At 33.5% G+C, this 15,226-nt stretch overlaps 1 protein-coding gene across 1 annotated transcript; it reads left to right on the forward strand.

Annotated features, from left to right (window-relative positions):
- Positions 1 to 9,389: 9,389 nt before the first annotated feature.
- Positions 9,390 to 14,662, forward strand: LOC117336873 (peptidoglycan recognition protein 1-like). The gene is given in 5 exon segments (XM_033897607.1): positions 9,390 to 9,574; positions 11,752 to 11,842; positions 12,309 to 12,358; positions 12,837 to 13,012; positions 13,014 to 14,662. Coding segments are annotated over 5 exon segments (735 nt in total). The 5' UTR covers positions 9,390 to 9,531; the 3' UTR covers positions 13,389 to 14,662.
- Positions 14,663 to 15,226: the final 564 nt, after the last annotated feature.

The following is a 15,226-nucleotide window of genomic DNA, read 5'->3' on the forward strand; positions in this document are numbered from 1 at the left end:
TATTCAGTAGCCTGATATATTTATTAAAGTTAACTCTCTGCGAGTATTTTATTATCATTAATAGAGCGTTACTGATTTTTGGTAGATTGTAAGTGAGATCGGAGTGCTAGCGCTGCTGATTTTGGGAAGATCATATTTTATTGATCATTTATAGCATGCTACTGATGTTGGAGAGATTGGTTTTGAGAACTTAAATGCTCATTGATGAAGTGCTACTCTTTTTAGGGAGATTGGTTTTGAGAACTTAAAATGATGATCGCTGGAGCGCTACTATTTTTGAGTAGATTGGTTTTGAGAACTTAAATGCTCATTGATGGAGTTCTACAGATTTTGTGTAGATTGGTTTTGAGAACTTAAATGATCATTGATGGAGTTCTACAGATTTTGTGTAGATTGGTTTTGAGAACTTAAATGATCATTGATGGAGTTCTACAGATTTTGTGTAGATCGGTTTTGAGAACTTTATTGCTCATTGATGGAGTTCTACAGATTTTGTGTAGATCGGTTTTGAGAACTTTATTGCTCATTGATGGAGTTCTACAGATTTTGTGTAGATCGGTTTTGAGAACTTAAATGCTCATTGATGGAGTTCTACAGATTTTGTGTAGATCGGTTTTGAGAACTTAAATGCTCATTGATGGAGTTCTACAGATTTTGTGTAGATTGGTTTTGAGAACTTTATTGCTCATTGATGGAGTTCTACAGATTTTGTGTAGATCGGTTTTGAGAACTTTATTGCTCATTGATGGAGTTCTACAGATTTTGTGTAGATCGGTTTTGAGAACTTAAATGCTCATTGATGGAGTTCTACAGATTTTGTGTAGATCGGTTTTGAGAACTTAAATGCTCATTGATGGAGTTATACAGATTTTGTGTAGATCGGTTTTGAGAACTTTATTGCTCATTGATGGAGTTCTACAGATTTTGTGTAGATCGGTTTTGAGAACTTTATTGCTCATTGATGGAGCGCACTACTGATTTCGGTAGATTGGTTTGAGAATGTTAATGAGCACTAACAAAGAGTGCTACTGATTCCGGGAAGATTGTTTGTACGTTTATCACAAAGATGTCATAATAAAGGAGCATACTGAACACCTTTGAGTACCATATGATAATGTATCTTTAATTGACATGACAATGCTAAAGTTGTATTCAATGGAGCACTTACTGAATAACCGTACAGGTGGGTGCAAGTATTTTGATTAGCATTGATGAGAGTGCTACTGTTTTGCAGTAGATTAACTTTGAGCTTTAGCGATGGTGCCTTACTGAATTTTTAAAAACCTGTGTTTTTGATACATTTGTAATTTTTGAAGGAATTCAGATATATTTTCTTGAAAAACAATATCTAATGTTAAGATTTATTCATATTTTATTTGTGCTTCGTTAAAAATAACTTTAACATTGTATTTAATAGTTTTGGATACCGCTATAGCATTCAATTGAATATTTCATATACTTTATGAACCTTATGAAGCGATTATTGATACTTGATGATAAAATATCTATTTTTAGTACATTGTAGTTTGGATAATCGAGTCATTACACTGCATGATAATTAATTATATGCATACATTGTACATATGAAGTTGACAGTCAGCTAATGATTGATGGAAAGAAAATAAATAGGATCTGAAATGAGTTTTCATTTCTTGAAAGTTTTAATTTTACAAGACTTGGCAAAGAAATGTTAAAACTTAGAGAAGAGTTTCATAAAATCTCATATTGAATGAAATGAAATTCAAGAAACTTTTCATTATATAACTGAGAAAAACTTGCATTATGTTTTAAAGTCAAAATATGGAGGCAGCCATTTTTTGCACCATTTTCAATTTATGACGTCACATCATTGTCCATATTATGACTTCGGTCGATTTCTGACTGATTCAATCAATGAAAAACGACCCAGGGTACGTCAGTATTACACTGGTGATATTAACTTTATGCAAAAATGCCACATGGGCTAATCTACTGGAAAATTGGACAAATATGTCATAACATGATATCTGTGAGTTTGCTATTTGCCAAAATTGGTGTGAGCTTTATCGGTCTTTGTACATGTAGATGAGAAAAGCCATGACAGAAATATTTTGGTGACAGTTTATTTTGTATTTTATATCATTTACATTATGTAAAAACCAATCCTAAAAGTTTGGATTCCTGATTAAGACAACACGAATGTCATGAACTGAAGACTGAAATCATAAATTTATTATTTGTAATTATCATATTGGTTCATGTCTTGTGACTTTGTGCTGTATTCATGTTGCCTTTGAAGTATACACAGTGATTGACCACACATCAGTGTTATCGTCTCAGTCTATAATGTCTTCACCTTTTTATTTATTCTATTTTAGAATATTTATTACATGTGTATTTATCTATTATTTATGAATAAAATAAATATCGGTAATTCAACTGAATCCAGTGTTCAAGTTTTTTTTGTATTACAGAAAATGTCATTATTATCAGAAACATATATAACACATGTTTCTGTTGTTATACATTGGAGTATCGATGGGAGATTGGACCATTTAAATTTCTTATTAACAAGAAGACAAAGTTTAAGAGGAAAAAAATGCAATAAAGTTATGGTCTGTGAAATTTAATTTGACATTTCAAGTCATGAAGGTGTTGATTTTTTTTGGCCAAATAATGTAACAAACTTATATATTCATATTCATGATGAATTGAATCTACATAGCCTTGTTAGAACAGCTATATCCCTTAAAATATGTATTATCTCATATACCTGGTAAGATATATTATATATTATCTTGATAACACACCACAGCACAATAAATATGATGCAAAAATTTGGGCATAATAACATGTCAGGTATTGTTCCAGCCAACCATTCTTCCTTCAGTGCCGTTTTCATAAAGGATTAATTACTACAACCGAAAACCTACCCATCAAAACTGGCGTTGCATAGCAAACGTGGTAGAATTGAAAATAAATTCTAAAACCTTGACCAAAAGAGCCGGCCCGGAGTTCTCTATGCGCAAAGAGTACAAAGTAGACTACTGGAGTATTCCTCACTAAATTATATTTGGTAAGATGCAGAAATGAATAAATATTTTAAGGCAATGGTTTATTGCTTTCAAACGTATGGTGCACGTCATAACCGGACCAAAAGTTGGCAAGAGGCCACAATGGCCAAACCAGAGACTTGTATACAAAAGTATATAGGTCTCTGGCCAAACCAGTCATCATAAGGGTTTGTACTGCCACAACCATCAAATTCGATCTTTTAAGACTCACCATAACATCATAAATGTTCAACTTGAACCCCTAGGTAACGGGACCTATCGGCTGGTAGGTGACTCCTTTTCTGGGCATGGACCTTCGGAACAACTCCAACTCTCTTATCTAAATACAATGTACATGTACATATTCTCATTTTGAGTTAGATATTAATTAGGAAGTCTGAGGGTGACTTCAAACTCCCTGACCTTCGTCTAAAATAGGAAAAACAAAGTAGAAGCTATATCTAGGTACTACAATATTACACCCCTTCCCATAAAAACCTAGGAAATAATGTAGGGATCCAAATATGTTGCTTTAAATTAAAATTCACGTGAGGGGCGCGGTTCGAAAAAAAAGTATAACCAATGCTCACTCATTGGTTAAATGAAAATATATTTAACTGGCCTCTCTTCTCCTGTTTAATATTGACGTTATATGTTAGTCCACAGGTCCTAGCCTCGTCTGTCAATACACCCAATATATAATCCTTGATTATATATTGGGTGTATTGACAGACGAGGCTAGGACCTGTGGTTAGTCTCTAGCATACGACATAAAAAGTATATCGTATAAGTGTATTTACATGTAGATGTCATCTGGCATGCATTGGATTCACCAATGTCCAATATGAAACGAGCCTTTGACGAGTCTCACAAGAAACCGATCCCCATGCCAATCTCATGTGGTTATTGAAGTAGGCGCTTCAGCTCTGTTTACATTCCAATATTGCACAATGCATTCAAGAATATTCCTCCATCATGGCGAAACTTAAAAGAACTTTTTCGAAGGAAGGGATTTATACCCAGTTTCAAATATGAATAGATCGACGCCACTACCCTTCGTCACCAGAAACAGACACTTGTAAATCTGAATCTCAGTCACTGGATTTTAACCAAAACCATTAATTAAGGCTAAGTATGAAATTGAAATTCAAGGACGAAGCAATCATTGTATCATCACTGCGTATACCCGTACATAGAGAATTGCTACAAACGAACCGAAACTGCTGGGTGGACGTGGTCAAAATACACATACGTTTTTCAATGTTTTTCATCATCATTATATATTTTCACACGACGTATTGTTTCTTTGTCAAGCCTATTGTATATGCATGCCATAGAACCCCCGTATGTGATATTTTCTTTCAAATTATGTCCGTTTTAGCTTATAACATGCTGCCTGGTAGTTTCGTTTCGATGATAGCAACTTCCGGTGTACTGGTATATATATGCAATCACATGGGCTTAGCAGGAATTTCGAACCTATGTCAGGTCCATATTTTGTGCATTTAACATAAAATTCGTGCAAAATCACTACGCAAGCACTGTATCTATTTACTAAATCCAAACTTACGTGTCTTTCGTAGAATGATTTTATAAATGAGAATGTTTAATGTGTTGTATAAAACACGCTTTCACCGCATAACTACATGTTATATTTCAAAACCTATTTTCAATTTTTAGATTTATAAATGATGTAATGTCTAAATCAATTATTTAATTGTTAAAAAACGTTGACTTACTCTCCATTGTAGTTAATAATGCGTATAGGTCGACATTACATATATTTTCAAATCCCAGTCTATTATTATTCAAATATGATGTATTAAAATTTGTCCATATACAACAAATGGGTATTTCCAAATTCCTGTAGGCATTCTTACGCCACGGCTATTAATAACCACCAAGTCATAATAAGTAGTTTTTTTATGCTTATGCTTTTTTGAAACGGTCAAAACGATCAATACCATATTAAGGCATAGCCCAAAATGCAGCTAAGATGAATATCATTTTCTTATTTACTTTATTAGTATCATTCCGCTGCTCACGACGTACGCGGTTATTATACAAAAAGAAATATAATACACTTATCAAAATATAAATCAAGTATCATCAATTGGTAATTAAATGAACATAAACACAGCCATGAAGGGATAAGGTGATACATTATGAAATAGTTAAATAACTAAGAAAGGTCACGTAACTAGCAAATAATACAAAATTATTATAATGCATGGGAAGCCTGAGGTTTCCAGGGATTGGGCCCTACTAGCAAAGTCCTCTCAGGCTTTCAGGCGCATAAACGCACACGAAGTAAGGAAAAACTAGAACTGTCGCCAGGATGGCTGACTAATACCCCCGCAATCTGCACGAGTCAATGGTGAATTGAAATTGTTAATTAGAGGCTAACTAAGATAACCCAGTAATATAGTGACCAGTTGCCATAACAACCATAATTTTGAGAAAAAGAAAGTGGCATGCACATCTACACATGGACCTCTATATTTGTGTGAATTTTCATTGAAATCGGCCCTTCGGTTTAGGAGGAGTTGTCCGGACACTGGACTTAAAGTTATGGTTCTTATCAGAAAACCTGTTTATAGTGACCAGTTGCCATAGCAACCATAATTTTAAAAAAGAAAGAAAAAAAAGTGGCATGCACATCTGCACATGGTCCTCTATATTTGTGTAAAGTTTCATTGAAATTGGCCATTTAGTTTAGGAGGAGTTGTCCGGACAAACTTAAAGTTATGGTTCTTATCGGAAAACCTGTTTATAGTGACCAGTTGCCATAGCAACCATAATTTTGTGAAAAATAAAGTGGCATGCACATCTACACATGATCATTAATATTTGTGTGAAGTTTCATTGGAATTGGCCCATCGGTTTAGGAGGAGTTGCCCGGACAAAATGCGTCTACAGACAGACAGACGGACGGACGGACGGACGGACGGACAGACAACCTGATTTCAGTATACCCCCCTAACTTCGTTGCGGGGGTATAAAAATAAATGGGGGGGGGGGGGGGGGGGGGGGGAGAGAATAAAATAAATAAACAGTAATTAATTCGGCAATGCTCTTGTAAGAACATTTTATGTACTACATGTATTTATATGTTAATGCTGATACAACAGGAACATTTTGTCAACTATGCAGTACAAAGATTACATGATCAGATGGACTTAATCTGTAGGGAAGGCTACCCCAAAGTAGTACATGAATTAAGTAATATTCCGATAAGTTCACACCCATATAGGGTAGACGTGAAAACTTTAGCCGTTATCACCTTTGAAACAGTTAAAGGATTAATTAAGGGTCCTAGGGTGAGCACCAGATCGAATAAGAGCCATGGTTCCACTTTTCATTCTCTTACATGCAGACTCCGTTCTGTCTGATGAACACAGTATAAAATTCAAAACAACACATACACCAACGTGAATACTATTTTCAACAAATGGTAATGCTTTACCATATAAATACACATGCATCTTTTGCTAAAACTTGTTTTCTTCCTTTTGTAAAAACAACAATCTAACTTTTATCTACAGAGAATGAAAATCTCCATTTACAACTATAATTTTTACAAATTGTAACCATATCTTGTAAACCAACACTTGTGTTACTGATCAAACATATGTCATCCGCTTGTGTAGGGATATTAACTTTGGTATCAATAACAAATGCTCATTTTCCTGACAATTCGATATCATTTAATAAATCGTTGATAAAAACCAGGTGCATTTTAGCAGATAAGGACCCCCCTTGAAAGATCCTTCTCTCCATAAGAACATATGATGGTTGATAACCCTTAAAGGCAACTTGACTTACTAAACCATTATACAATATACATGTTTCTTTCAATATAGTCCAAAAAGCTTTTTTGCTATCTAAAAATGCAACGAAAGAATCAGTCATTTTCTAGATTATATCTCACACATTCCTGTAAATTCAAGGAAGTGCATAGACTACATAAACTTTTCATATAAGCTGATTGTTGTCTGTTTGGAAATGATTCAGAATTTAGTAAAAAAAAAAAAATCCATTCTGACAGATAAAATTTCCTCGAATATTTTAAAAAAGACAAGTACACTGTATAAGAGTTATAGCCATATAACTATTTAGGTCGTCTTTGGGTTTTCCATTACCCTTGTACAAAGTAAAAATTGTTCAAGGCTAATGGAAAACCCAAAGACGACCTAAAACTTCGTTTAATGACCCATCCATCCACCCATACACACACTCCCTGTTTGTGTGGAAGTCTGGGATGAATTTGCACTTTTGCGATATCATTTTTGCAATTATGAACTTACTAGCGGGGAGATGAAGTGGATTATTTTCAACAACGAAAAACTACTACCGAATGTTACTTTAATTGTTTAGTTGAAGATTTTATAAACTGCAGTTTAAGTTTAAACTACAAATGTATATATCCAATCCCAAACGTTAGGCAAAGAAAATCTATATTCACTTGCATTAAAATAAATAATTTTGCATTAAATACAAAAATGTACATAGATATGGTCTCATTACAATCCTTTCGGGTGAACAGTTTTTCAGTTTATTATATCTAGTAAATGGGGTAAAAATTAACTAGATTAGAAAGTGTACACTTGATTAATGAACTATCGATTTATTGTTATTTTCATTTTGCCGGAAAATATCAAATTTACTCTCCACTGTAGTTAATAATGTGCATAGTTCGACATTAAATAGTTTAATATTTCCAAATTCCAGTCTATTATTATTTAAATCTGGATTAAAAGTTGTCCTAGTACAACAAATGGGTATTTCCAAATTCCTGTAGGCATTCTTACGCCACGGCTATTAATAACCACTGAGTCATCATAAGTATTAATTTTTTTTAAAGTTGTAAAGTCACAAAGATCAATACCATATTAAGGTATAGCCAAAAATGCAGCTAAGATGAATACCATGGTAAATTGATATAATTCATACTAAGTTAAGGTATCAAAACAGTTCTCTCAAACCTGACTTATTTCGTTTTAACCTGATATAAAATGCTGAATGTATTTGTGGTAACCCTTGTGAAAATGCCTTTCATTTTTTCTTTGGGTGTCCAAATTACGATATTCAGAGGAAATTACTTTTTCTTAGTCTTAAAAATGTAGATATCGATGCAGCCAGTTACTCCTATGTTGAAATGTTCATCTGCCAGTAGACACTAATTTAATCATATTCAGAAATGTGCACAAGACTATAAAAACAAGCAATTGATTCTAAAATACATGATATTTGTTGTTCTGTACTTCCTGCCTTTTGACAAACCGGAGAACAATGTTACAAAGATATTACAAAAATATTGAATTGGTGACCTTTAGTCTTTATTTTGTCAAATATTGTAATTTTGTATTTATTTTTGGGAAAGGGCGTTGATAAGTTGCAATAACTTGCAATAACTTGTGCCCAATCCCTTTGTACGTTTTGACAATAATATATGTCTGAATCAAAAATGAGTCATGGCTCAAAACGTACGCGGTTATATGTAAAGGCTTAGAATAGTTATTCTTGACTTTGTGAAAGCTCCCATTACAGCTAGGTCTACCCTCTATGTCTGGAAGTCTGGAATAAATGTGCACGTTCGCGTTATTATTTTTGCAATTATTAATTTACTATAATGGGGAGACAAAGTAAATTATTTTATATATTTTTTCAACAACGAATTACTACTACCGAATGTCACTTTATTGTTTAGTTGAAGATTTTAAAAACTGCAATTAAAGTTCAAATTAAAAATTGGATATATTCGATCCCAAACGTTAGGTAAAGCAAATATATATTTATATAGATATGGTCTTATTAAAATCCTTTGATGTGAAACGTTTTTTTTAGTTATATATACCAGTATAGTTAATGGAATAACATTTAACTAGATTAGAAAGTGTACATATAATAAACAATTAATTTATTTTTATTTTCATTTTGCCGAAATTATCAAATTTACAAAAGTATACTTTTACATTCATGCATAACGTTATCCCAATATATGCACAGGTACTTGTGGGCATGATTATGATGTTTTTAATTTAAATGTTACATTATAGACGAGTAAATTATTGTATTACAATCGCATGCTTAATTTGTAACAAACAAAAAAAAATATATATATATATATGTCGTACCTTATAAAATTAGTATATATTTTTTTTACAAATTAAGCATGATGCATGCGATTGTAATACATTCATTTACTCGTCTATAATGTAACATTTAAATTAAAAACATCATAATCATGTCCACAAGTACCTGTGAATATATGTATTAATTTACGTTAAGTCTATTTTTAGCACATTAACGCTTACATGCATGGGTGCTATTTTTAGCGACCTCCATAACAACGGCCACACAATCGCCGACACGTACCTGAACACTTCCGGAAAACCCTACTTTCCTTTTGTAGTATATATATACAGTACAGGTGGAGAAATTGAATATTAGTGGACAAAGAGTCTAGGTCATATAGCTAGCTAGTATTGCGGACAGGATGAAGGCTTTTCTTGCCGTTTTTCTTTTCTGTGGCAGTGTAGGTAAGTCTGTGTACAGGTATTCTTTATAATTACAACTTGTATCACCGATATATATAATTGTACGCATAATAACGTAATTTGCGTATAAGAAAGCATATATACAATGTCAATTACGATGTTAATTACTTTTAACCACTTGTATTTGATTCAGGTTGACCCTAGCCTGTCACTGCATTCATTGTCTCTCTCTTTCTCTCTCTCTCTCTACACTATCACGCGTTGACATTCGAATACTTTATATTATGTATATACAGACAGAATATCATTCAATAAAATGGCATGGATATACTGTATATTAAAGACAGTTAATGGTGGTTATTTATGTTCTCACGTTAAAAACAGATAAATGTTGTTTTTAGGAAATGAAATATAGTCTACAATCTACATTTACTTTCACAAATAACATTGCAGGTACTATATTGAATGGTACGTTATAATACATTTTCTTTTACTTGGTAAAAAAAATCAGTCACAACTCTTCATATAGACATATTTAAGACAATACAAATTATATAGATATACACATTTTGACCTTCTATATTTATTAAGTTGAAGTAAAATATAACAAATCATATATTATCTATAGAAAAATAATGTTGGTTTTTAAAATACCGCTAATGCAATGTTAGTGAAACGTCTTTTTTTCACATTAATATACATACTCATGTTTTGTATTGCAAGACAATACATGTATTTGATCTTTCAAACTATATTTAAATAGACTGTATGCACCTAGAATATATATATATATATATATAAACGCCTAGCTCCCCAGCAAACACTGATGACTTCTGGCTATCGACTCACCTTTTTCCATTACGGCAGTGCACAACTTCGCTAGCTAATGGTGTTCAATACTAGACTCTCCTTTCACAGGACTCAGTATCACATATTGGACACCCTTGTCTAGCGAAGTTTGTTGTGCAATACCAACCAGACACCAGTGCTTATTAAGTTTGATATCTTTCTCAATAACTTGTTAAATTGAAGAATCTGTATCTAATTAGCCAAGTCCTTTTCTTGATTAATAGACTACATTGAAGTGCAAAACATTCCAATGTCTTAAAGTGACTATATATATAATATAAACAAGTGCAATCACAATCTGATTAGACTGGTGCGATCAATGATTGCAAATCTCACTGGCAGCAGCAATCACACGATGCGCTCATTTTTTATATGTATTTTGCAGTTATATCATATGTAGTCCTCAATGAATGCATAAATCAATTTGTAACAGTGTGAGGCATATGGTTTTGGACTTTAAAAATTTAAGTCCACAAAATGGTAAAATGTGAAAAACTTTTTTTCTCTATAATTTTGTCATAACATCACTCCTGGACCTCTAATGTATGTATAAACCAAATAAGAAGGGTGTGAGGTGTATACTTTTGGACTTACAAGCTTTCCAAAAACTTTAAAGTTTTGGGGTGGGACGCCGACGCGGGGGATACAGCATTAGCTCACGATTACTCGTAACCGGTGAGCCATGATGTTATTTTGCATTGATGTACAAAATGTAGTTATATACTAAACCTTGTTGCGGACACTTTTAATTTTTGTAATTATCTGAAAGTCTTACTAGTTACTTTTATGATATATATATTTAAATATATAAATATATATATTACGTACACCCGATGGTATTTTCCAACACTGATTTTTAAAGTTGTGGTTTATGATGTGGGTATTGTTCCTGGAGTTGCTAGGACATTTTACCACGTTAGGTGCGACTTCTTATATATGAAAAAAAAAAAAAACACTGCACGAGATGCTTTTGTTTTCTTTGTGTATCTTCTAACCCGATTTGGCAGATTTGGTCAAAACTGCTTTCGGCTTTGTCCTTTTGAGATAATGCTTTTTTTTTTTTTAAACATTCTAATAAATATTGTACACTAAATGAATATAATTCACTTCAAGAGGACATTTGCACAAATACAACTTTATTGTCAATACAAACATTCATCAACTAAGTGACCATGGTCTCCATTGTCTTTGATAGAAATATACAGTAGCTTCCAATCTTCTTTGTTTTGAATATGATGAATCAGATAAAATTCACTTCTCCGACCTTAATTGTAGTAAGTATCCTTTATGAACACATAAAATAATATATACATAAGATATGATTGTCTACTGTGTATTGTTTGTACAATATATTGAATCCTCTTCCCAAGGTCTGGTAGCCTGTCAAGGTGATACCATGGGCTTGACTGGTTGTTCTGAACCGGGTCTCGGCTGGGAGGATCCAATTTCGTCCGAGTTTTTGTGAGTATATTAGTTACGAATCGCATTCATTTCTTTGTTTTAAATGGATTCTTCTTTGAAATAAAATGCCATACAATGCCAGGTTTCCATTTGGCATTAGCATTTCAGCAATATCAGAAACAAATAATCTTTTTGGCAGAAATATGAAATGTCAAAACATATCGAATGGACTCTCAATGGTTAAATTAAATCTCTTCGGAAGTCGAAAATTTTCTCGAATTGATCAAATATAAGTCCTGTTATAAAACCAGCACAAATGTTTCATTTCAGACCGATATATTTTATATGTTGATTTTACAGAGGGAATGCAAGAAATATATACGTTGAAATGTACCTTTCGAACATTTGTTCTAGATTTGACGGCGTAGTCGCATGGAACGTCGTGTCATCATGCTTCCACACTATCTCCAATGCTTAACTGACAATTTAATCAAATGTTTCTTTCATGTATTTATTAAATTTACAGGTATTCGTTCGCAACTCAAGAAAACGCTGCAGATGAAACTGGATGGGATTGTAAGTTTCAGAACCCTGCATTTAACTGTTTAGTATATGGACATAACATACATTCAGATATCACATATTATGGTGACTTCGTATAGTAATCGCTGTAGTGAAATGGTTGTCAATAATTTCTATGATGACTCCTCTCATTGAAACCTAAATATAGTTCTATGTAATATTGTAATCCAGAAGAACAATGTAGTTTCAGAAATGCTTAAGACTTGATATAACGTGTATCCGCCAAGAAAGCCCGTTTGATTTGACCCCGACTACAGACGGTTCGGCATTTTAAGAGGGAAACATTTGGTGTCAGGTCAATGGAATTATAAAGCACTGAAGCTTCTAGCCCGAGTTTCCTCTGGCCCCGACACCATGTCTGGTGTCAGGGCCAGAGAAAACTGGGGCTATCAAGCTACATCAATACTACTTGAATGACGTCACATTGTTAACAATGATTTGTTTTGAGAATGTTTCGATACCTTTGTTGCAGACACCGTGAATTGTAGCGACCTAAGCTATGTCGGCAGAGCCCAGTGGGGAGGCACGACACCAAAAGATTTTAAAAACATGGAAAAGTCTTCAGTAAGCATTGTCTTTATCCATCATACGGTTCAAAGACACTGCACCACGGAATCTGAATGTAAGAAGGCCGTAGTGAAGGTAGAATGATCTCCACCAAAAAAGTTTAGGCTGGGATGACATTGGATACAACTTTCTTGCTGGCGAGGATGGCAGAATATACCAGGCACGGGGCTGGAATCGTGTCGGAGCACACACCCCGGGTTTCAACAAAATCGCAATCTCTATTGGAGCTATGGGGAACTACATGCTTCAAGCTCCTGATCAGAAACTTCTGGATGCCATACAGGCCCATATTGAATGTGGAGTCGCTTCAGGCAAATTGACTCCGGATTACAAGTTGTATGGTCACAGGGATGCCACCAATACACAGTCTCCTGGGGATTTCCTTTATGACGTCATCAAAACATGGCCTCATTTTGACCAGGACACCCCCCGACCGATAAAACCTCCGATGTTGTAATCCCAATAACATTTTGTTCTGCCTACAGATAAATACTCAATACTCTACGTTTATGAATTTCTTAAATTTACTGCAGCGTATTTTTACCGTTTTTATTTTTCACGTACTGCAGTACAAAAGAGAACAATTTTTAACCATTTTATGCCCCTGAATAAAATTAAGCTGTGAAGCGGTCTTAAAATTTTGGTCACTATAGATAACACACATTTAATACTCATGACGCACATGTCAAAAAAATCAAGCGTGTCATCATGATGTGGTCTACACCATCAGCAAAAATGGACACAGTACAATTATTTTATATACATTATTTGTATCTTTATCTCGCAGTACAAACTTTGTTCAGAGTTGTCGTTCCTTACGCTCACTTTACAGCTTAAGTAAATTTAGGAAGGGCAACTGATGATAGTTTCTCGGTGTAGTAAGGAGGGGCTAGGTTGAACCAATATCCAGGCAACTTTTGCAGGTTTTATTTCATTGATGTGAGCAGTGCACTCAAGTTTTTTACCAACATTTATTTCAATTTAACTGCATTTATAGGGGTTATAATGCTACATACAGTTCACTTGCACATTTCAATTCCACCAATTGAAATTTCAATTTTGGATTTTCACAATATTGTTCCTACCATGCCCACATAATTCCTCGTACAATTTTATCAAACTTTTATGAAATTAAACTAATGAAGTTGTCCAGTTGCACTGTATTTCCATTCTGTCATCTGTATATATATGGGAGTAATTCACCTGTTTTTTACTAGTAAGCAATTCATTAGACAAATCTTGTGTATATTATTACCACGATGGCATTCTACCCTTTTGAAAAATTCTTCGCCAAATCTTGCTCGAAATGAAGTTTCACCAAGGTAATCGCTGTAGTTCAATTTTTTATCATTTATATATACATATCTATGGGATACCTAGCATTTATCTTGAACCTTATATCAGTGTTCTTCTTTGAAAACATTTGTGTCAAAACTTTTATTTCCCTTTGTATGTAAGAGATGGTAGCTAAAAGGTTGTGGCTGATAGTTTTAGCTTGTAACACTACTTACTAACATGACCCTTGTGTAAACTAACATATCTTGCCATACCATTACAAGCCTACAAATTGACACTGGAGTATTATGACATACCGTTCAGCTAAACCAAGTTGTGTTGGATCCAAGTGTCAGATTACATGTACAGGTTTTGCTTATGTATACATGATTTCTTTCTTTCAACCCATTTTATACAAAAAACGTTTAATAAAAAATTTCTGAAACAAAACAAATATTCTGAATTTCATTTTATGTTTTGAGTCTTGTATTATGCTATGCGGATGCCTCGCTCTAAAATAATATTTCCATAAATATATATATTATAACGTATAGCATATATGGACCATGGGTTGGGAGATTTGTGCCAAATACCTGTGATATATAGACAGAAATAATTATTCAAACTTTGGAAATATTTTACAAACATGCCATATGAATGCAAAAAATCTACAAATTGTAGTTGTGTCTGACTTATGCTCAGCCTGACATCGATGTTTAAAGAAAAAAGTTGGATCAATAATATTTTTTATATTTAATATTAGCAGCTCTCGATTATTTGAACAAGTTATTCCTAAATATCTGCAATATGGCAACTGTTTTATCATCAGTGCCAGCATAATTGAACAGAGTAACATCTTCTAAATGTTTGCATCTTATGATTGTTTGACTTGTGCTTTAAAAGGTTGCACAACAGGAATCAAATTGACCCCAACGCAATAGCATTTGGAAATCATGTACATTTTAGAATTAATAGCGTATTTGGGATATTTTTTTCCACTTCAAAATTTCAAGGCTTTAT

This window comes from Pecten maximus, chromosome 10, assembly GCF_902652985.1.
Source record: "Pecten maximus chromosome 10, xPecMax1.1, whole genome shotgun sequence".
Lineage (NCBI taxonomy): Eukaryota > Metazoa > Mollusca > Bivalvia > Pectinida > Pectinidae > Pecten > Pecten maximus.